Source organism: Lucilia cuprina, chromosome 4 (assembly GCF_022045245.1).
Source record: "Lucilia cuprina isolate Lc7/37 chromosome 4, ASM2204524v1, whole genome shotgun sequence".
NCBI classification, from domain to species: domain Eukaryota; kingdom Metazoa; phylum Arthropoda; class Insecta; order Diptera; family Calliphoridae; genus Lucilia; species Lucilia cuprina.
In genome coordinates this window covers 70,429,629-70,454,524 of record NC_060952.1, presented here as the reverse complement: position 1 = coordinate 70,454,524, position 24,896 = coordinate 70,429,629, and the positions used below count along the sequence as shown (strand labels likewise).

The window sequence follows — 24,896 nt, the reverse complement described above, 5'->3', positions numbered from 1 at the left end:
TATCGATATCTTAATTTAGTAATGAGTTATGCGCGTTTAAATGATTTTCGGGAGGGGACCTTGTATGGGAGCTATGACCAATTATGGAGGGGACCTTGTATGGGAGCTATGACCAAATATGGACCGATCCAAAAAATCTTTCATTGTAATATTTCTATGTATAAGAGCAATACTTGTACCAAATTTTATATCGATATCTTAATTTAGTAATTTGTTGTGCGCGTTTAGGTGATTTTTGGGAGGGGACCTTGTATGGGAGCTATGACCAATTATGAACCCATTCAAAAAATTTTTCCTCTGAATAAATTCCATTGTCATAAAATTTTAATTTATAAAATTTTGTGAAGATATCGACATTACGAGGGAAGTTATTAAAAAAAAACCAAAAAACCAAATTCCCGGGAATTTGTACTTTTGTATGGGAAGTATATGAAGTTGTGAACCGATTCCACCGATTTTACGCAGAGATTAAGCTCTTGTGTGGAAACGAATGTATGCCGATTTTTATGTAATTATCTTGCATAGTTTTCGAGAAAATTACATCAGAATGTGTAAAAAACGCATATTTTTTTCGAGGTTGTTTCAAATTTTGATTCATAAATTTTCCCGATGTGAACCGATTTTGCCCATTTTCAATACCAAACAACTTAGGAAAACGAGGAACATTTTGGGTGAATTTGTTTAAATTCTATTGCTTCGTTTTATCGAGAGCGTGTTTTACACAGACAGACGGACAGACGGACATAGCTAGATCGACTCAGAATTTGATAAGGACCCAGAATATATATACTTTGTTGGGTCTCAGATGAATATTTCTTGGTGTTACACACGGAATGACAAAGTTATATATACCCTCTAAAACAGTTTACCTATATCTGAATCCTACTAGCTTGATTTATAAGAGAATACCATGAAAAAAATTATAGTTTAATATTTATGATGCATTTTGTTGCTAGGTACATTTTATTTGGCCCACAAAACCTTCAATTATTTAACTTTTTTGATGCACCTCATAATGTGCCTTGGTAAAATGTGTTTATATAAAAGTGAAGTCTTTATAGCTTCAAGGATATTTTAAATACATTTATGATCCCAAACCATTGTGTTTGTCATTATCTTCATGTCTATTCAGTAAATGTTTGTATAAGTCGATGTTTGATATATAATTATAAAACACTAAATAAAAATTTGCAAAATTTTTACAAAGTTCGTAAAATTTTTGCATTTTTGCATTACATCAGCTAATCACTGTTGTCCCAATTTATAAATTTTATTAAGGGACATCAGCGCCCGGTCAAAAAAACTGTAAAAATTCAAAATTTGGAAAAAAAACCTCGCTAAAATTTTTAACAACCAAGTCCAAAATTTGCAATTTTTAAATAAAAAAATATTTAACATTTTATTCTTACCAAAGATATTAACAATTTAGTTCAATTTCAAAGGAATTAAAAATTATTGATAATACCTCATATATAATTTGTTACAATTAGCCAATTTTTCCTAACGTAAATTAAGATTTTAACTCATTTTTACAATATATTGTGTTTTTGGCATATTTTAAATATAATTGCTAATTTTAGTTTTAATCTATTTTTTTAGATGAAATGTAAGACTATTATATTTATAGTTGAGATTTTGAAAGTTTTTTTTAAAGTATTTTAAGATCAGGTTTTAAGAAATTGACGCTAAAGATTGTGTTTTTCCTTGTTTCCCCAAAATGTTTAGAGGTATAATAAAGTTCATCTTGCAAAATTTAATTCTTATTCTATTAGTTTTCCAGATAAACGAAATTTTGTATTTAAAATATATGGGAGTGAAAGTTTATTCTCTGAATGTTTATATGAAAACCAAAGGAGATTCTATCTTGAATAGTTTCTCTGATAAACGATTATTTCCAAACCTCCCATGATAACAGTCCGCTCCTTTTTCTCCCAAAATGTTCAGATGAATATTAAAGTTCTTGGTGCAATATTTGAATTTAGTTCTATTATCCCAGATAACGGAATTTTTGTATTTTATTAATATGGGAGGTGCCACTCCTCTCACGAGTAATCCGCCAATTTATTTCCCAAAACGTTTTATGGATGTTAAAGATACTCGTGCAAATTTTTGAGATTCTAACTGTAATCGTTTCCAAAATAAACGGATTTTTGTTTTTAATTTATATGGAAGGTGCCACGCCCCGTAAAGCTAATCTGCTCACGTATTGTCTTTATTAATTATAATTTAATTATATTTCTAATAATTATGATTAATTTTTTTAATTTAATAATTTTTTTTCACAAATTTATATGTTTTATTTAATAAAGACATTAATTGATATTAAAATTTAGTTTATGAAAAAATGAAATAAGTATAATTAATTTTTATAATTGAAAATGAAAATAAAAATTTTATTTATTTTTTGGTACATGCCTCTTAATTCTCCGATAAATGCTAGTATCATTCATCAACTAAGATGCTTTTTCGGAAATTAGTTAAAACTGGATTTAAAATAGGTAATTTTTTAGTCGATATTTGCAAATCAAATAATTACGAACTTAATCAAATCATTAAAATCTTGTTTGAAATACACCACCGAATCGAATTAAACGAAATAATTACAATAATTGAAATTTTTGCCAATTTTTTCCAAATAAAATTTGTAATTTTCAGTTAATTTCAGTTAATAGTATCATTTTGACGATTAGAGCCAAATCCAAACATTTTATATTAATATGAGCAATTTCATAATTAAAAATCAGTTTTACTTTTTTGTGTTGGTACTTAAGGTTAATATTTTAAATTAAAAAGAATAAATTTAAATTTTATCCAAATTTATTTTCAGTCAGCCCTAGTATACCAATAATAAAACAAATATAAGGAGCGCATCTACTCTGACATTGAGTTGAACTAAAGTGTACCGAGAAACAGGGAATGGAATCCTTAACGAAACTACTATATATAAAAACAGTAATTTTATTCAACTTTAACAATGAAGACATTTTTTCACTTCAGTTCATATTATCCTTAAATACAGAAGCATATACCCACAGATACATACATACATATATGTATGTGTTTACTACATGGATATAAAATCAAAGAAGCACTGAAATACACAAAGTTCCAACAATTTTATCGCAACCTACTTTTTCATTACGAATAACACCCACACGTGGATACAGCACACTCAGCTACACAAACAGCTAACAACTCATTCATTCAATCTTTTCAAAACATTCATTTAGTTTTACCGAACAACAAAAACCGAGAAGGGGTTGAGGTAATGTATATGTATGTGTATATTATATACATAGATTCTGTAGTATTATAAATAGCGAAAGCAGCTAAAACACCAACAACAACAGAATACCAAATACAGTACAACCCATTCGTGACGTGACAAAACTATTTTTAAACTCAGTTTATTTCATTGAAGCCGATTAGTTCGCTCACCTAATAATAAAACCCTAAACATGACCACTGAACCGCATTTAATGGACCACAACATGAAGAAGGAAACAACACACAACAAAAACAGCAGCAGCTAAACAAACAAAAAAGTAAAATAACCCAACTGCTTCACATAATAACAGCCTTCCGTGCTCTTAGCTTTATTTTTTAGTTCGTCCATTTGTCCGGTTGGTCAGTCTACTTGATGCTAAAGTCACAAAAAATACTGAATGAACTTGTTGTTGGAGTATATTGTAAGTAGTCAAAATTTTACTTGCAACTACAGTAAGTCAATAAAAAATACATAAATAAGTATTCACAAGAGTATCGTAGGTCGTACGATTCGAGGTGAAGTACATACATACTTATACATGAATGTACATTTGTGTTTGAAAAAATAGGATTTAATTTTGAAAACTAACTTTTATTTTATATTTATATATATACATATATACGAATTTAATCATAAATTAAACGATTTAAAAATTAAATTTCGTATGGAAATTTTGTTTTATAAACCTTTTTTTAAAATAAAATACTGTTTATGAATAAGGGGAAAGTCTTGAAAATTCGGTACTATATGACATTTTGTTGTACCAAGTATGTAGTTTTTCAAATTTCTTTAAAACGTTTGGTAGGATATAGCCCATGGAAATAAAGATTTTGTTGAAGACTATTTTCGAATAACTTTAGTTTCGAGCTATAGAGCATTACTCTTTGGAGCTAGGGTAAAATAAAGCGCAATCTTTTATCGAAATTTTGCAAAGGTTACATTAAAATCAAAATTAACGTTTGGATAAAATTTGAAAATTGCTCTAGTAGCGTGATATTTCCCATTGGTAGTAAATTCAAAGCACACTAGTTACTATATATATATGTACTAATGTATAAACTATACAAACTTAATGGTAGCGAATTTTCCAAACATTTTGTATTTTTATTACGAAAATTACTTAATTTGCATATTATCAGTTTAGACTAAAATTTGTAATTTAATTAAATATCTTGCATCATTAATCATGCATGAAATTAAATACATACAAACTTGTTATAATCACTAAAAGTGTGGGGGATGCACTTGCTTTTCCTCAAAAATAATTATGTTGACAAGAAATTTGTATATATAGTTTTCCTGAAGTAAATACACAAAGGATAAAATTAGATACTTCCTCAAATTTTGTAAAATTCTATAATGTACCCAAGTTTCTTAGTGACTCTTCAACCGGAAATATAAGTATTTTAATGTTTTTTGAATTTTAGTAGATTTTATGATAGCTAAAGTGCTCGTGAATATAGTATCCATTTTAAATAATCTGAACACGATATTTACTTTTTGTAAAATAATTTATCGTTAAGTGAAATACCCGTATGTATTGTATAACCTTAAAAGTTGTAAATTAATGACATTAAAGTAAAAAATCGTTAAAACAATTTGTTTGGAAGTCGACGAAACAAGGTTTAATACAAAAATGTTAATATTTTAGAAACAGAAAAAATTATTTCTGAAAATTTAAGCAATCTTGCTGATCGATTAAAAATATTTAAAATATTTCTTTACATTTATGAAACTATTATCAACATTTCGAAGTATTTCAAATTGTTCTAACATTTTACACAACACTGTGAATAGGTACTATTTTCGTTGTCGGTAGGTTTGTAGCACCTCATACGTCATGATTGCTGTAGCTGAACGGATGTTTCGTTAGTAGTTAACATGTTGTGGCTCTTCCATTCTGTCATTACGGTATTAAAAATATAAAAATAAAGCAACTTTATTTATCAAAACAAGCAAAAAACTACATCTCAATTGACCTTAACACACCAGACATCTATTAGAACGTATTCTAAAAAAAATAGTAACAACACATAAAATAAGGTCAACTACTTCCCACTAAAATATACTGCACCTTTAATATCTTATGTGCATTAGAGTGTCCTGAGTCACACCTTTTTCTTTTTCAAAATTTCATATAGGAATACCTGCCAATCGATGCGTAATAATGTACTGAATTCGAGAAAAATGGTACTCTGTTCCATACAAGCAATTAAAATCCTCATCTCAGTATAAATTGTGAAAAATAAAATATCTTCGATTATTTTGAGATGATTCTCAGAAATTCCATAATTTTGATCTGATTAAGGGAAATATAATTTAAAATTTTTTTATAGTATTTTTGATCTACAAAATATTTTTTGGTGGATGGGAGAGATATAGTATTTTCGTTTGTTATCGTAATAGGGGTTAAAAATCATTTTGCTGACCAGAAAGGGTCATAATAATTTTAACCATTTTCAATCGATAGTAGGGAACTCGTATTTAGAACATAAATACGCTTTGTTTGAGAGGTATTCCTCCAAAAAAGTGCTTTATTGGACATCCTAGTGTACATATATACATTAGGTGTGAATATGCTGATGTTCCCACCGAAAATTGAAGTTGAGTTAATAGTAAGACATCATTTCTCGATTATTTATCTTCGGGTCAATATATTAATTGAGCTGGGGCAAAGGCTTAAAATAACCTTATTTAAGGTTTGTGATTTTATTTTTCTATATTAAAAAAAGAAGGTCCATAAAGTCCATTAAAAACTTAAACTTGATAGGTATTACACGTATGAAATTCATTCGAATCATACAACATTTTAGATCTTAAACAATTACATAATTACCTTTTTAATACCATCCACCACCATCGGTTGTGATATACATTTATCTACAAAAATATAATTCCTGATGAAAATTGGCGATATCCATCTATAATTTCATATATCTCTTATACAAGTGTAATTCCTGTTGAAAATTTCATATACCTTTATGTACTCTTTTCTCGGTATTTCTACAAATTAATGTTTTATGTCAATAGAATATAAAGAAAACATTTTCTGAATCGGTCCATAATTGGTTACAGCTCCCATGCAAGGTAGAATTTACTCAATAAAAGTATTGAAAAGACCTACAGAAGCAAAAATTTTAACTCAGGGTTATCATGGGATGTCCTTTTTATATGATTCCAAATTCATTACTACTGAAGTCATTCTCATGATATAATTTGTATGTTCTTTTTTTAAATTTATTTGGAAATGTATGTCTACGATTATGGCATGACATCCGCGTATGTCACTTCAACAGAATGAAAAAAACCTCTTAGTGCTTCTTTTGAAGCACTATTATTTTAAGTAAGTATTTCGTTTTAGTTTTATTGGGATTAGAGAAATTATGTTGTAAAAATGTCAAAGAGGGTAGCAGAAGAAATACGCATTTACGTATGTAAATACGTAAATTTTAGTGTTATTAGGGTTAGAGAAATTATATTGTAAAAATGGTAAAGAGGGTAGAAGAAGAAATACGTATTTACGTATGTTAATACGTATATATATATATATATATATATATATATATATATATATTATATATATATATATATATATATATATATATATATATATATATATATATATATATATATATATATATATATATATATATATCGGGATCGGTTACCATAACAAATTGTCATTAACTGTAATAGAATATTAATTACTGTTATTAAAAATATGTAAATTGAACTAATTCATTATATTAAGAACTGAAAAACCACAAAAGTAAACGATATATGGTTCATAAAATTATTAATTTGGTATATATAACCAATTTGAGATTTTTGAATACTTATTTGTTTATTTCGTCAAGCACAACTAAATTTATTTTGTTAAATATTTTCCCGAATTGGAAATATCAGTACTTACAACCAATAAAATTTATAGATTAATAAAATTTACTTTAAAAATATGTTATTGGTTTTTAAGAACACAAATTTCTATTAACAGTAAAGAAAATTGGAATATTTTTATTGCAATAAAGCTTAATTCAGTATTCCCAACTGAATTTTTCAAAAAACACACAAAAATATAAATTCGGTATATCCAATCGAATTTATAAAATAAATGTAAATTTTTACTGACATTTAAAAATAATTTTTGTTCTAAAATAGAAAGAAATAAAATGCGAACAAAAAATTTACAGTTTCAATTATGTGAACATTTTAACTCTTTATATCGCGAATAAAAAGTAATTTGTATATTAGCGCTAGAATTTTGAGATAATTGTAAGTATGAATCTACATACATACATATGTGTTGCATATAAAGATTTAATAGAAAAATTATTCCTTTATTTACAGAAAACTATTTATGTCACTGGATATGAATAATGTTTTTAGCATGTTGCGAAAATTTTAACTACTTAAAAGTAGAAGAAGTGTTCAATTACGAGAGCGGTTCATCTATCAGACTACCTTTTAGGAAGTAAATACAAAATTTAAATGTTAAAATATTTGAATTTGCGAAAACTTTAACAACCCAAGATAGGTGTAGAAGAGGTAACGAACCACAATAGCGGTACATCGATCAGTCAAATGTCGTGTTGTAAATTTAAAACCATATTCAGTTATGAAGTGATTATTTTTATATTATTATAAACATCTTTTAAATTTGTTTATATCTGCCAACATTTTAAATTACATAGTTATATTTATAAGTAAACGAAATGGTATATGCAAAAATTATTGGTAATTTTTAATTGGAATTAATAATGATAGTTTCGGTCTTTACAACCGAATTGTTTTTTTAATAGTTACCGGTACCATATTTATTCCAAAAATTTTGTTAACTAAAAATTCGGTCACATGTATAAATTCTGTTCTAAAAATGTAGTACTGACATAAGAATTATTCGATTACGGCAATTAATTTATGAGATAGTACGTGGAACCGACTGAATTCGATTGGAAACAAATTCGGTTGTGACAATGAATCTGTTTTCTCTGTATGTATAATATATTATATATATATATATATATATATTATATATATATATATATATATAATATATATATATATATATATATATATATATATATATATATATATATATATATATATATATATATATATATATATATATATTATATATATATATATATATATAATGTATATATATAATATAATGTAATACCCTCCATCAGCTACAAAAGTAGCTAGAAACTACACATAAATAACTGTTTCATAACTATAGCGCACTCTTTGAAATAAGTTGAAACAATATTGAAAAATGTTAAGTAATTTTGAAAAATTGCAACTTATTATCAAGAAAGGACAGTTGTATATGCTTCTAAATGCTATTTAATTAGAAGCGACAAATATTAGGCAGTTGTTTTTGGTTATTTTTGCAGAAATGTGTCTTGGAGTACTAGTAAATTACTTTATGTCAAAATATGACCCTAATTGGTCAATAGTCCAATCTTTTTTTTATGAGGATTATATCTAGTGACATTGGAGATAACCTTCAGATGACATTTTAAAATTTTTTTCCCAGGTAAACAGCAATCAGACCATCTAACATGGGTCACTTTTTGGCAGATTTAAGATTGTGATGATATACAGTGTAAGAATTTTATCAAATATCACTATAAAACCTTAAAAAACTTGCTTCTAGTGTTTAATCTTACCCTATGGAATAATAACACATCATTACTGTGATCTGAATATGCTTAATTCTACACAAGCTCTCAGACGTAATATCAAAAATTTAAGAACTAATCCGTTAATATCTAATATCGTATTACATCGATTTGATAATAAATTTGTATACTAATTAAATAAAAATAATAGTTTTCGTTCGAATTGACCTCTATTTTCCATTTTCTGGAAATAAAATTTCCATTTATTGAAAATACAATTACCATTAAAAAGAACTTTAAAAAAATTTTTCTTGATGTTGTTTCAGTTAGCACATGTGCATGTCTTAGTATCCTTTCTCTTGGCCAATTATCATTTGTTAAGGATATGAAAATACTGGGATCACTAAATTCTAACCTTTTGTAGAAAATATGACATTTTATTGGGGCTATTTAACATAGGCCTGATTGAAATACTAAAAACCCTCAGTGCTAACAAATGTTTATAAATTATATTATGATTGATTGATTGATTGACGATTCATGTCTTTAAAATTTAAAATAACTACATAAATTGATTGTAAAATGCTAAAAATGAATGTGGTGAAAAAACCAGAATGTTCGCTACACTTAGGCAACTCAATACCAACTGGGACCAAATGGGTCTTAAAATATAGGGGCAGTAGTATTTTATCATCCCGAGATCCAATATTGATAAACATTTCTTATAAGAATATAGTATTGCCAATTGTTCGACAAATGATTGGTATACTTGGATCAAACACTTGAGACAACGACTTGAAAAAATGTAAGTGATTAACTCTTTTAAGTAATTTTAAGTATAATTTTTATATTTACTTATATGTATAAAAGAGTCGCGTTACCGTTTAACTGATTCAGATCAGACCTAGAATCATTAAATGTTGACAGCAGATGTCTTTTTAATTTAGCCAGTTGTAAGTTTCCCAGGTGGTTTGGGGTAGAGTAGCTCAATAACATGCAGTTTCCTGACTGAACACAGAAAGTACTATAGAGTACTATATTTGGCTTTGCCGAATCTGTAACTCGAGTCTTTCACGTTTTAGTTGCGTTATTCAAATAATTTTTAAACTGAACACATTAAAATTACCCAAAATATATTTGAATTACGTTTCTTCACCCAGTTTTAAACAAGACGACTATAAATTTTTCGATTTTTTTGTCAATTCGAAAATTACAGAACACAGGCATATGCTATATATTTAACATAATTAGTGTGTGCGTAAAAAATGTATGGAAATGAAGATTTATTATAAAACGAATTTAATTTTTACGGAAGGTAAAAGGAATTTTAATATTGCCTACTCTAAGGTATCCTTAAGATAATTACTTTAACACTCAATACTGGCTTTAAAATATCTGTCTAGCAATGGAATTCGACATAAACATGTTTTATATGAACATAAATATGTGTATGAAAGTTTATATGAGGATCTTTAAGGAAAAGGATTTTACTGAGTGATAAATATCAGCATAAACTTAAATATCAGTATAAACAAATTTTATATGCGGTAAAATCCTTCTGTCAAATTTTATTTAGTTTAGTCCATAAGTGACCCTTCCATCCTCCATTTATTTTTGTACTATTGATAATATGTCGTCCCGTTCTTTATTTTTATGAATTTGAAATATATTTAAAAATCAGTATTTTAATAGACGAAGTCATTAAAAATGCTAGTTGCAGGAAGTTGCAGATGAAATTTATAATACTTATTCCAGATATATCCAATGTTCACCCAACCTCTTATAGCCACTTTTCCATTTATACGGTCTTAAAAAATTTGGATTTGTATAGCTTTTTTTTAGTTTTTAAAGTAGGCCACAATAACATAATTTATCGAATAAAATTGATCTGCACAAAATCGCAATAAACACATGGAATGATCACTTACTCAGACTACTTTAAAACACGTGCTAATTTACAAAGAAAAACTTTAAGGAAAAATCATAGCCTTCATTTATGTAAAGGTGTCTAAAATCTAATTTAAAAAACCTTAAAACGACAGACAAAATATTATCAACCTTGCATGTGTATAAATAGTCACAAGGTTAAGCAATAATCAAAATATCATTGAATGATTTGAAGCTATAATCTATTATCAATAATTTATCAGAATTAAATGATTTAGTTCTCATAATAAAGCATTTATGTTGAATTGTACCTTGCCTCAGATATACTTAAGCCATTTACTGTTTAATAAAACTGTAGATATTTAAGTAAAATTTTGATGCAGGGCTAGTGTCAAATGAGGCCCTATAATTATAAAGTTTATCAGGGTCATCAAGGCTAGTATAGAATTTGGTTTTTGCAGCTTTTTGTCGAGATACGAGTATATTAAACATAATAATGAACTTAAAAGCTCTATTTGGCTGGTTCAGTTCTATGGGGCCTAGGTGAAATAATGGACCAATGTTAACTATTTTCAATAGGCTTTGTCTACAGTATATAAACACGTTTTGTATGACCTTAAATATATCTATAAAATTTTGTGGGGATCGGTCCATATTTGACCCTACAAAATTCACAAACTTATCACATAGCACATCTAAAAATTCTTAATAAACAAAATATTTTCATACAAATGAAAACGCGAGAAATTATATGTAGAAAAGTCACTACAAATAACGACAAGTATGAATGTATAGTCGGACATTGCCGACTATATGATACCCTACACCAGTCAGTATGTTAAAAAAGTGGATAATTTTAAAAATAAAACATTTAATTTGTTCTTTAACCGTATTGTGTAATATATTTACGTATTATTGACAAAGAAAATAGATTTTCTACAAGAGGGCTCATGAGGAGTAAGGGTAAATATGGGCCTATCCTTATAAATTTTGGAGAGGAATTCACATCTACCTTAAAGTTATTTATGTAGATTTTAATAGTTTTATTGGAAATTATAAGTGAATTTTTACCTTCAAGACATTTTCTGAAGGGGAGGTTGTATGGGGGCTAGGGTCAAATGAGGCCCGATCACTATAAAAATTAGTAGTGTCATTTATCGTTCTATATAACTAAGTTTTGCAGATTTTAAAGGCTCGATTCGGGGGGTACTGTTGTATGAAAGCTAGGCGAAATAATGGACCGATTTCAACCATTTTCAATAGCCTTTGTCCTTGAACCAAAGAAGAGTATGTGCCAAATTTCATCAAATTATCTAGAAAATTGCGACCTGTAGCGAAAATTGCGACCGCACAAGGTTTACATGGACACACAGACAGACAGACATAGCTAAATCGACTCAGAAAGTGATTCTGAGCCTATTGGTATACTTTAAGGTATACTAAAGAACCAATATTTTTGAGTGTTACAAACATCAGCACAAACGCATAATACCATCCCCACTATAGTGGTGTATATTGCTTCATTAATCTGCGAGCGTGTTTTAGTTTTACTTTGTTGGGTCTCAAATGAACATTTCTTGGTGTTACACACGCTATGACAAAGTACACAGAAAAAAATACGCACAATTTTTTTTCTTAACAATCGTTTGCTTAAATTTAATTTCGATTTTTATAAATATTTTTGTTTGGGTTTATAACGAATTTGTTTGATTCTCACACAGAAGAAAAATATTTTCTAACAAACAATTTATTGAAATTAATTAAATTTTCGGTAAACATTTTTATTGATTCAATAAATGTTTTTTTTTTTTTTAGTTTATTTTTTTTTGGCAGCATATGGAATACAACAATAAAACAAGTTTTTCAATGTACTAAAACGAATTGATATAATTCTTATTTAGTTAATAACATTTAATGTATAAGTGTTTTAGTTTTCACAGTACAAAATAGTAGTTTCTAGAATGTGAAATAAAATTGTTGTAAGTATATAAGAACTTTTTTACAATTTTTAATTTTATAGAATTAGTAAAGTTTTTGCTAAAATTCAATATATATTTTTTAACAAAATTTTTATAGATTACATAAGTAATTTTGTGTATTATTATTCCCAAAATACAATAAATTATTTATCTGTTTCAGATAAAAAATTTGCTTGAATTTCAGTAAAAATACAAATAACTTGCGTTATTGTTTTAGTAATATAATCCTCTGGAGGTCAAAACGGGGTCTCTTTGATTCTACTTGACAGTTCGCGTGTAGTGAACTACCACGTAAACCAAAATTCTCTGGAAATGTTGCGAATATTTATAAACGTTTTCCGTAACTAGTATTTTATTTTAATAAGAAAAATTCTGAAATTTTTTCAATAAAGAATTTACGAATTTGAGTAATTGTTCGTTATATGTCCTATTTTAGTAAAAAAATATTTGGCTTTATGAATTTTTTGTTTGATTTTGAATTCCATTTTTTTCTCTGTAGGAGGGTAGTGTTGGCTATACAAATAAAATTTTCATAGCCTTATTACATTTTCACGAAACGTGCACACAAAATTTTTTTGGCCACTTTGCTTTTACAATAAATTGAAAATAGTTGTGAAATGCTTTATTTGTTTTTTCTCCAACAACTTTCACATTTGAAATTTATAAAGTTTAACGTCTGACTCATATGTTTGCTTAGAAAGTCAATAAAAAAGTTTTCCCATAAAATCAACTTATTTTTTAAACCACAGTTAAGTGGACAGTATCGGTTTAAAAGTTAATTTATTAGTTGCAGAAATCTGAACGTAGATGTTTTTCCACAAACGTTATTAACATACATTCTTACCAAAAAAATGCAGCTTTAACTTAAGAATTTATCAAAAAACGTTGAATGAATATGCGGAAAACTTAGATATACATAGCTACTAGGGTATTCAAACGATTAATCGTCGATCGATTAATCAATCAATTCTTGACGGTTAATCGCTCGAATAAATGAACATTTTGAAATTTAAAATTAAAACTAATTAAACCTAATAATTTCCATCAATAAACTTATTAAGAAAGACCTACTATTGAATTCTATAATAAATTTTCTTCCTTTATGAATTGCTTAATTATTTTTCTATAGTAAACAACATTTATTTAATGAATTTTATGCTTTTTGAAAAGAAATCTTGGAAATAATATATCCAATATCTCTATATAGAAAAGGATGTCATAAAAAGAAATAACGCAGAATAAATTTCAGAACTTGTTCTAAAAACAAGTAGTTCTAGAACGAGTGAAAATATAACCACTTCATATTCTGAAACAATAATGATGTCGCCATTACTTCTGAAACAAGTTCTTCGAAACATAGTTATGGTACTGGTAATATTTCTAAATAGTTTTTTGACACTAATTATACATACTACATTCCTAGCAAAATCTTTACTTACCCGGTAAGTAGGCAAGTAATATTGGAGAATGTGTAAGAAGTTACTTTCTTACTACATTCCTAGCAACATCTTTACTTACCCGGTAAGTAGGCAAGTAATATTGGAGAATGTGTAAGAAGTTACTTTTTGGGTGATTAACTACTTATTTTTGTTCGACGATGACCAAAAAATAACTGGTTACAAATCTGCTTACCCGACTTTTCCTGATTTAAAACTGATTTTATAGTTAAAATGATCGTTTAAGATAATAAGACATTGTTATATAGCAAGTTAAAATAAATGGTATAACATTAATAATTCCTTAACAGTTTATTTAAATAGGCGTTAAACCGCATACAAATAACTGTTTATACCCTACACCACAATAGTGGGTAGGGTATTATGCGTTTGTGCTGATGCTCTTTTATTTATGCATTAGAAGCCAACTCATCATGAAGTAACTTATGAAGTTATAATAGTATATATTAAGCAAAATTATTTGCTTTTGAGTCACCTCTGACTCATTTGTGGTTAACCATGAATTAGTTTTAAGTTACCTTGAAATCCGACATTTGTGGTTAACGATGAATATATAGGTTTTAAGTTAACTCGAAATCCGACTTGGTGGCTACCTTAGTTTTAATATGTTTACTATGGCATTAACATTATAGAAATAATTTTTTGTCGATGAAAGTATGTAATAATTTCTGAGCCCCCGTTGGCAGACTACAGAAGTAGGAGTTAGTTTTTTTTCCCGTAAAATATAAATATGAAATATCGTAAAAACTTTTTTATTTATGTAATTGTATCTAGGGTCGTTAAGCACATTGGGTATAGTTAATCTGACAAAAAGTAAGGTAAACTTTTGTGTTTGTGACAAGTTAAAATTTCTGACAGGATACCCGATTTCACTAGGTATGACTTTCGAATAAAAATTTTTCGATTTATCGACAAATAACTGTTTTTTTTCGCACAATACGGACGTACGATGAAAAAGAATTGAGAAAAAGTGTCTCAACAAAAATTGCTCAATGTGGACCAAAAATTTTTTCCAAAAATTCTAAACCACAATCAAATTTTACGTACGACGTATTTTGATAATTGAAACTCAACTTTTCACTCTTTTTCACTGCTTTTCTGGTATTAGATCATTTAATTGTTTTCTGGTATTACGTCACAAATATATTACATATTATTTAAATTTCTTAATTTTATATTAATAATTTTTGTTTTTTAATAGTACCACAAAGTACACAGAGAAAACATATATAAGCTACTGCTAAACAAAATAGTGGTGTTGAAAGAGATAGAGGATCTATAGTAAAATCTGTTTCTAAATAACTTTGTATTAAGAAAAAGGTCATGCGAAAAAGAAGATGCGTTTTACCCATAATAAACATCCCTAGTTTTTTATACATTAATAAATAATAAAATGCCAGCAAAAAAAATATGTTAAATATGTATTATTTTCATTACAAGTAATCGAATAATTTTTATTATATAATCGAAAACTCGATGTAAAAAACTAATAATATAAATTTTTATTGGAATAAATTTAAACATGAATAATTAACAATCGTGGGCGAAACATCAGAAAACACATTAAATAACTCCGAACTTGAAGCTTATGATCCACTTTATTTTATTTATTTCCCCAAAGATAATCGCTCGAATTGTGTATAAAAATAACATTGTTCTAATGTTGACGAGAAAATTTTAAATTTAGCACCACTGTTCATAGAATTTTAGTACCACTGTTGATTTTTTAGTATATTTTTGTACGAAATTATACAACTATGTGTAAAATTGAATCGATTTTTCATACAATTCACAATTTTTTTCAAGTGTTACAAAAAAAATAATTCGTAAAAGAATGGATAATGTTGAAAAAAAATATTTGTTTTAAAGAATTATAATCGGAAAAGCAGTAGCAATAAGCACAAAAGTAATTGCATTATAATTCTCTTAATATAATGTAATAGTTTGATATTATTTTGTTATGAAAATTAAAACATATATTGAGCGAAGTAGTAAAATTATATGGGGAACAAGAAGCAGAGAAAAGAATATATAAATTGTGTATCCCCTTTGATAAATACTTTACTGGCTACAATAACTGCGGTCATTAATACAATCGTCGGTAAATTTGATCTGTACATTTTTGTGTGCTTGTGTTTTTGCAAATTTCGGTTTAAACAACAATTAGTAGTTTTAATATAATAAAAATATACATTTAATAGTTAACTTATAAAGTACGACCGATCAATTCCATTATTATGGTGAATCTTAATGGAAACACTGCCGTCAAGTAGTGCATACCCCAAAGTGAGTCGGCGAGTGTAATTTTTGTATGTGCAGTTTATGTCTAAATGTATAAATAGTCTGTTTTTATTTCAATTAATATTTAAAAGGAAAACTACAATGTTTTCCTTACAACACGGAGTCGGCGGTGGCGGAGGAATTAATGATACTGATGGATACGATTTCACTAAAAGTGAAAATGCAGCTCGATGGAGGGGTTTATTCACACCATCCTTAAAAAAGGTACGAATTAATTCACATTTTCAATTATATTCCTTTTAAACATGTAAATGTTCTTATAGGTCTTAGACCAAGTACATCCACGTCTTACAGCCAAAGAGGAAGCACTTATGTACGTGGAGACATTATGTCTTCGCATATTAGCAATGCTTTGTGCAAAGCCACTGCCTCATACTGTTCAAGTAAGTTTTTTTATACGGCATTCCTAAATTTTAACGAATTTCTATAAAAAATCGTTTTGGCTTAAGTTGGTTTTATTTACATTTTTAATTCAATTCAGTTTTGAAGGTAGCATTTTTGATTGTGAGTAAAAATATGACCAAATCAATAAACTTATGTAGTATACAAAAATTTATTTAAAGTAATAACAATTGGACGAATATCAGAAATACAAAACCTTTGTAAATGAACATGTGTCCGGACGCCAGATACATGCCGGTATCTGGCGGCTGGATGTATAAGAAATACATACCAAGTGTTGGATTATTTGATTTAGATATATGTATTACCAATATTCATTCTTAATATCTGCTCTTTCCAATGTAGTTTTCATAGTTTCTATGTTAGGTTAACTGAAATTTTATTTAAATATGCTTTAACATAATCAGCAGTGAAGCCGCAAAAAAATATTTCATAAAAGTTATAGTAAATTATAATTTAAAAAATGTACATACATACATGAAAAAGTAGGTATTTCGCACACATTTTGGAAAACAAAATTGCATTTTCTTACAAATCTTGAAACATGTATGAGAACTTTTTAGGTAAATGCTAAAAATAATAATAAAAATTTTAAATTTTTATTGTAATTTTGAGGGAGTCATTAATTTCCTAGGAAAGCAAACATGTTCCGTAACAAACTTTTTCATCAAGAGTATGGGCGTATCTTTATAAATTTTTATAGACGGATTCACGTAAACATTTTCATGAAGGATTTTGTATAAAGTCTAGGTTCAAATAAGGTCCTAACATTACGAAAATCAGCAAGAACGAACAAACGAACTTAGCTACTAAATTAATGTAGGGTACAATAATTGATAGATTTACCGTTAAATCATTTTTCTCTTCAAGAAAAATAATTCGCATAGATTGAAACTCAACTTTAAATTTTAATTGGTTTTTCCTGTACATTTTTTTAAAAGTTAGATTTTTCTTTAATGCCCTCCTTGTTGCTAAATGATATGTAGAGATATATGAAAGAAATCATAATCCAGTGTTATGAAATACATTTTCCTGAAAGAACTTGATTAGAATTTTTTAATAAAGCTCTCAAGAGTGTAATATGTGAAATAATATCGCCGTTCGTCTAAATTTTTTTCTAAATAACGATCTTGTTCTCCGGGTTTTCAATGTAGATCTCCAGATCTGTCTTGTTTATACCATTTTAGAGTCATAGGTGTAACAAGAGATTGCTGCATTATATTATTGATCTGAGTACAATATGATCAAAAAAATTATCGCGGGAAAAATAATCTACAAAAATTTTAAATTATTTTTCCCTCAATAAGCTCAAAATTACGGAATTCTTGAGACTAATTTTAAAATAATCAAAGATATTTTATTTTATTTTTTTTTTTTCAATCGTAGGACCAGAACTGTTCAGTACATTAATACACATCGATTGAGAGGTATTACTACATGAAATTCCTAAAAAGACATTTCCTGTAATACCTTTCATTCTAAAAATATATTCATATTTTTTCTTGAAGACGAAAATTCGAATTGGAATAAAATTCTGTTATAAAGTTTACGTGAAGATAAAAAAATTATTTAAATAATATATGAAGCTAATAATTTTCAGAATTTCAGGATTTTTAACCCTCTGGGGGACCGACGTGGATTTTTTATAACTACATATTTTACTTACGTGGTGTCTACTAAACACCATTTTTGAAAGCTTATATTTTATAAGATCTGTTTTTGAAACCTACTTAAACTATTTATAGTTAGAGGTTCTAAGTTGTTATTTACTTTTTTTTTAACTTTGACACGACAATGCATGTTATACAGTGTTTATTAACATGTTACAAACTGAAAAATCAAATTTTTGTGATTTTTTGGTGTCTGTCAGACTACCACGTCAGTCCCAGAGGCTTAAATATTATGTACATATTTGTATGTATATTGATCAAACTAATTTGTAAATTGCAAAAGAATTTCTGAAAATTTTAATCTCTAATAAATTTTAGGATGTTGAAGAGAAAGTAAGAAAAATATTTTCCTTCTCCAATTGACTGTTGGGCTCTAACTGAAGCAAAAGAAACGGCATTTTCAAAAAACGAAAGTCTGTCTTACCAACAGAACGAGTACATACTATGCTACAAAAGGTAAGATTTCTATAAAATATACATAAACATACATAGTTTTATATATTACCATTATTATACAAATGGAAAAGTATTTTCCACAGTTTAACAAGCTTACCTTGATTTTGGTTTTCATGTTCTGTATTTTCCCTTTACAGGATGTTCTGCAATACAAAATTGATAGTTCGGTATCAGTTTTTCTGGTAGCTGTTTTAGAGTATATTTCAGCCGACATATTAAAATTAGCCGGGAATTATGTAAGAAAAATTAAACACTGTGAAGTTTCAAAGGAGGACATTGAGGTAGCAATGTGTGCCGATAAGGTAATCTATAATACATATATTATTCTCATAAAAACACAAATAGAAAATTTTATTTGTCTTTCACTCGTTTCAGGTATTAATGGATATGTTCTATCAAACGGATATAAAGGCAAATGTAATGTCTAGCCCCTTACCAACGCTGCCGGCCCAGCGCACTAGCACAACTTACGAAGAAGTTGTCAAAGATTTAATTAATGACGAAAAACAGTATCAACGTGATTTACATATGATCATTCGTGTATTTCGAGAAGAACTTGCAAAAATTGTCCGAAGTCCAAAAGAACTTGATCCTATATTTTCCAATATTATGGATATTTATGAGGTCACTGTAACATTATTAGGTTCGCTGGAAGACGTTATTGAAATGTCACAAGAGCAAAGTGCTCCGTGTGTTGGAAGTTGTTTTGAAGAACTAGCGGAAGCCGAAGAATTCGATGTATACACAAAATATGCACAAGAAGTAACTTCACAAGGATCGAAAGATGCACTAACGGCGTTATTGGCAAAACCAAATGTACGTTTAATGACATAATGCAACTTGTGTTAAATATATCTTATATATATTATTTTTGTAATTGTTACTAGGCAATGTCTTTAATGTCGGCTGGTCGTGGTTTTCGTGAAGCTGTAAAATATTATTTGCCCAAATTATTATTAGTGCCAATATGGCATGCGTTTGTATACTTTGATTATATTAAAATTTTAATGAAGTATAGTCCTTCGCAAGATGATATCGAGAGTTTTGAGCAAGTGCAGGGTTTGCTTCGTCCTCTTAGATGTAATCTTGAGAATATAGTAGCCCGTTGCCTAAGTACATATTCTCTAAATTCATAAACATAAATAATAACATTAATTAACAAACAATATTTTAATTTACAGGGAGTCATACGTTGCTATGAGTAGTAGAGCTCGCCGCCAATTAGCTATAGAACGCACAAGAGAACTTCAAAATACAGTGGAACACTGGGATAAGGATGTCGGTCAAAATTGTAATGAATTTATTCGAGGTAATTTCAATCAAATATGTACAATGAAATAACATTCCAATATAAGATTACCACAACTGATAAATACGTCTTTTATGGATAAAATCAATACTTTTTATTACCATATACCTTCAGTATCTGTAAAAATAGTTTTTAAAATATTATTGTTTGTGATAAGTATGGTATATAAGATTAATATTTTTTGCATTTTTTTCCTACCTTATGTAGAGGATGTTTTGGGAAAACTCGGATCTGGCAAAAGAGTAGCTGAACGAAAAGTTTATCTTTTTGATGGATTAATGCTACTCTGTAAGCCAAATATGAAACGTCAAGCTAATTCTGCAAATACACAAGTTTTTGAATATCGACTTAAAGAAAAATTTTTTATGAGACGTGTCGAAATTAATGACCGTGCTGATACCGATGAATTGAAGAATGCATTTGAAATAGCTCCGCGAGTACAACCACCTGTAACACTTACAGCTAAAAGTTTTCAACATAAAAATGACTGGATGGCTGATCTTATAATGGTTAACACAAAATCAATGTTAGATAGAATACTCGATAGTATTTTGTTGGATATTGAAAAAAAGCATCCGTTACGAATGCCCAGCACTGATTTGTACAAATTTGCTGAGCCGGATAGCGCTGACAACATAGTTCTAGAAGAGAGAGAAAGTGCAGGTGTACCGCTTATAAAGGTAATTATAGTATACCAATGTTTTAATTAACAGGTTAATTTTTACGATATCTTAATTTTTAATTTCAGGGTGCAACCTTATGCAAACTGATCGAACGGCTAACTTACCATATATATGCAGATCCTATGTTTGTTCGAACATTTCTCACTACATATCGATATTTTTGTACGCCGCAAAATCTGCTTTCTTTGCTAATAGAGCGTTTCAATATACCCGATCCAAGTTTAGTTTATACAGATCAGAACAATAGCGATAAGGATCCTTTAAGCTGTGACACTGACAAATTGCATAAAAACTCACAACGGGAGGATTGGAAGCGTTATCGTAAAGAGTATGTACAACCGGTGCAATTTCGTGTTTTGAATGTGTTGCGCCACTGGGTGGATCACCACTTTTACGACTTCGAAAAGGACCCAACATTATTGGAGAAACTATTACAGTTTTTGGAAAGTGTTAATGGAAAATCTATGAGAAAATGGGTTGATTCTGTTTTAAAAATTGTTCAAAGAAAAGTAAGTAAAACATAAATACAAAAGTGCTTTTAATAAACAGTCGTGTTAGTTTAAAGCCAATAATCTCAAAAAAGGTTTAACACATTCATATAAAACCAGTAAATGTTAAAAGACTGATGCTGTTAGAAGTTTACCATTCCTCAGAGTTGTAAATGAATCATTCTTTTTTAAATTAATTCGTGAATTATTTGTGAATTGAATTAGCAAATTATGAATTAATTCTTTTTTTAAAAAATGAATTGAATGAAATTTCTGTCAATTCAAAATAATTTGGTGAAAATTAATTGCAATTCATTTCCAATTCAAATGCATTCGTCAAATGAATTGCAATTCGTTTTCAATTCAAATGAATGAATGATGATGGATGAAAGATATCATATACAAGAGATACCGATTAAGTTTCCTTCCTTGTCCAGATGTGTTCAGAGTTTACTCTGTTCATATCAGACTTGCCACAGCGAGTCACTGTGAGTAAGAACGATGTCTACGGCTTATTGATGGATCGTGCTTCGGTCCACCGGTTACGTCTCTAGGTGATGTTGCCGAATCAACAGAGCCATAGTAGTGTGGTTGTTTTACAACGTGACTACTTTGGCAAGAGATTAGATAGCTCGAGTACTCCAGCAAAGTACTTGCGCATGGTACCGGTCATAGCCAATGTGCAAAAATTGCCACCTGCGTCTTCATTGAAGACAAAGGGGCGATGGTAGACCGTTCTCAAGTCTACCTTGTGGATGAAAAAGACCACCGTGAGATAAGGCCGACACGGCAGGTGCTCACGTTAAAACTATCGACAGTCTGTGCGTTACAATCCTCCCCCCTGGGGCATGTTACCTTGGCGAAGATCTCCGCCTTGGTGTTATTGCAATCCCGGGGTATAAAGAGAGCCCAATACCTCCAATCTGACCGGGATTGAAAAATTGGTGTTTCAGTCTACCGCTTGTCTTAGTCCTTGCATAGATTGCCAGAGGTCTGACCAGAGCACCGCATAATCTGGTACTACGGATGGCCAGTTGCCCGCAGGACACGGCCGACATGGCAGGTGCTCACGTTAAAACTCTCGACAGTCTGTGCGTTACAATCCTCCCCCCTGGGGCATGTTACCTTGGCGAGACCTCCGTCTCTAATTGCTGTTGCCGAATCAACAGAGCCATAGTAGTGTGGTTGTCTTTCAACCTGACTACTTTGGCAAGAGATTAGATAGCTCGAGTACTCCAGCAAAGTACTTGCGCATGGACCGGTCAAAAATTGCCACCTGAGTCTTCATTGAAGACAAAGGGGCGATGGTAGACCGTTCTCAAGTCTACCCTGTGGATGAAAAAGACCACCGTGGGATAAGGCCGACACGGCAGGTGCTCACGTTAAAACTCTCGACAGTCTGTGCATTACAAGCATTAGCACAAAGTCAGTATACCCTCCCCTCTAAAGTGGTGTAGGGTATAAATACAGCGATCCTATCCCATTAAACCCTTAATACAGAAAACCATTTAAAGGGAGAACAATAATTGCTTTTACACATTAATATTTTATATCCTTCACTATCTGGTTGTCTGTCTGTATGTATGTTTAAATCATGTGTACTTTTAGGTTTCAATTAAATAAAGTTTATCATTGGCTATTATAATATCTTTTATTGTTATGTTGATTATTATTTTATGTATTTCTTGCATTTTAGTGTTTCCTTTTACAATGTGTGTTCATTCACCTATTAATATTAAACTACAATTTCTAAATTAAACAGTTCCTCATTAATTTTCCTATTCATTCAGTAACAGAAAGCTCGTCCATCCCTCTCAAATGTTTGAATGTTTTGAAAGTTATTTTAAGCATAAGTTTTGTATATGGGTAATTTCATCACGACCGAGTAGGCCAAACAAATTTGCACATTTTAATTATAAGGAATTTTATTCAAACGAGTGTGACTTTTCACCTATTGGTCCTAGCAAAAATTGTCCAAAGGAGTTTTTTTTAATTTTTTTCTTCAAAAAACTTTTTTTATTTTATTTTCGTTATGGATCTTGTTTAGGTTATCTAAATTTTATTAAAGAAATATAAAAAGATATTATTAAAATCAAGAATAAGATGTTTTAATATTTGGTATTTTATTATCTCCTTTTTTAATGTACGTTTTTGTTGTTTCTTTAGATGGTCTACACTTCATTTAAGAGATTTAGTTACACAGAGAAAAATAATTCATATCTGGAATGAATTTGGTAATAAATATTATGAATCGAACATGACTTTTTCCCAAACCTTTTTAATTTAAAATATTAAAAGTTCATAAAATATATAATTTTTTTTCTACGATATTTATGAAAAAAATTGCAAATAAAGTTATGAAAAAATTGCAAAAAATTTAAATCTTGAAAAACAGCGGTTCCGATTGTAATTAAGCTTGATTACTGAAAAACACAAAACATATATTAAACTAGGTTTAACCAAAGAATGAAGATTACCTTTATCAGAAAAACTCGCCCTTAGAACTACTAATTTGGAAATTGTTTAAACCATCCGTTCACATCTGTCTGTCTCATAAAAAACAATAAAATTTTAAAACAACATAAAAACATAACAAGTAAGATTGTTATATTCGTCTGTGCCGAATATCATATACCCACAATCAAACCGTATGCCGTAATAGGAATGCTCCCTTATAAAAATCAGGGTGATACTTGGAATATGTCTTAAGTCAATTTTGGACCGAGCTCTTGTGAACTAACAAAATATAAATTTTTAAATACCAAATATTTTAGTTAAATTTTTAGACCGTAAGCGTATGAGTAATTTTCTGAAGAGGACCTTTATATGCATGAATTATGAACCGCACTCATAAAATTTTGTATATTTCGTTTGTATAGAACCTGTTTATGCAAAATTTCAGTGCAATACTCATATTTTAAATAAAGAAAACTCTTATTTTAATAACCAAAACTCGTTGCTGAAGGGAAATTTTTATAGGTGCTAGGGTCAGTTATAGATCAGTCCTCATTAAATTCGGAATGAAGAATTATGTTTTTAAGTATAAACTTTTTTATGTCGATTTTCAGCGCTGATCGTTTAAGTAATTTTCTGAAGGTGACCTTATATGGGGGGTAGGGTCAATTATGAACCGATCCACATACAATTTGGTAGAGAGATTTAGGATCGCGAGAAACTTACATATTTGTATCACTTTTTATCGCTATACTCACATTTTTAATCAGTAATGAGCGTTAAAGTAATATTATGTATGGGCTGTAGGACAAATTATGGACCGATCCTTCCTAAATTTGTTGTAGAGATTTTAGCTAGCATTAAACTAATATTTGTCAAATTTCGTCAGTACATTTAAGCCAGTAATGAGCATTATAG

At 28.9% G+C, this 24,896-nt stretch overlaps 1 protein-coding gene across 1 annotated transcript; it reads left to right on the top strand.

Moving 5' to 3' along the window:
* Positions 1–16,173: 16,173 nt before the first annotated feature.
* On the top strand, positions 16,174–21,542 carry LOC124419711 (protein son of sevenless-like; the record flags this gene model as incomplete). The annotated part of the gene is given in 13 exon segments (XM_046950164.1): positions 16,174–16,501; positions 16,588–16,720; positions 16,780–16,899; positions 18,907–18,927; positions 18,929–18,983; positions 18,986–19,044; positions 19,182–19,346; positions 19,420–19,860; positions 19,932–20,145; positions 20,148–20,157; positions 20,226–20,353; positions 20,561–21,033; positions 21,102–21,542. Coding segments are annotated over 12 exon segments (2,250 nt in total), but the record flags the coding sequence as incomplete, so codon positions are not given.
* Positions 21,543–24,896: the final 3,354 nt, after the last annotated feature.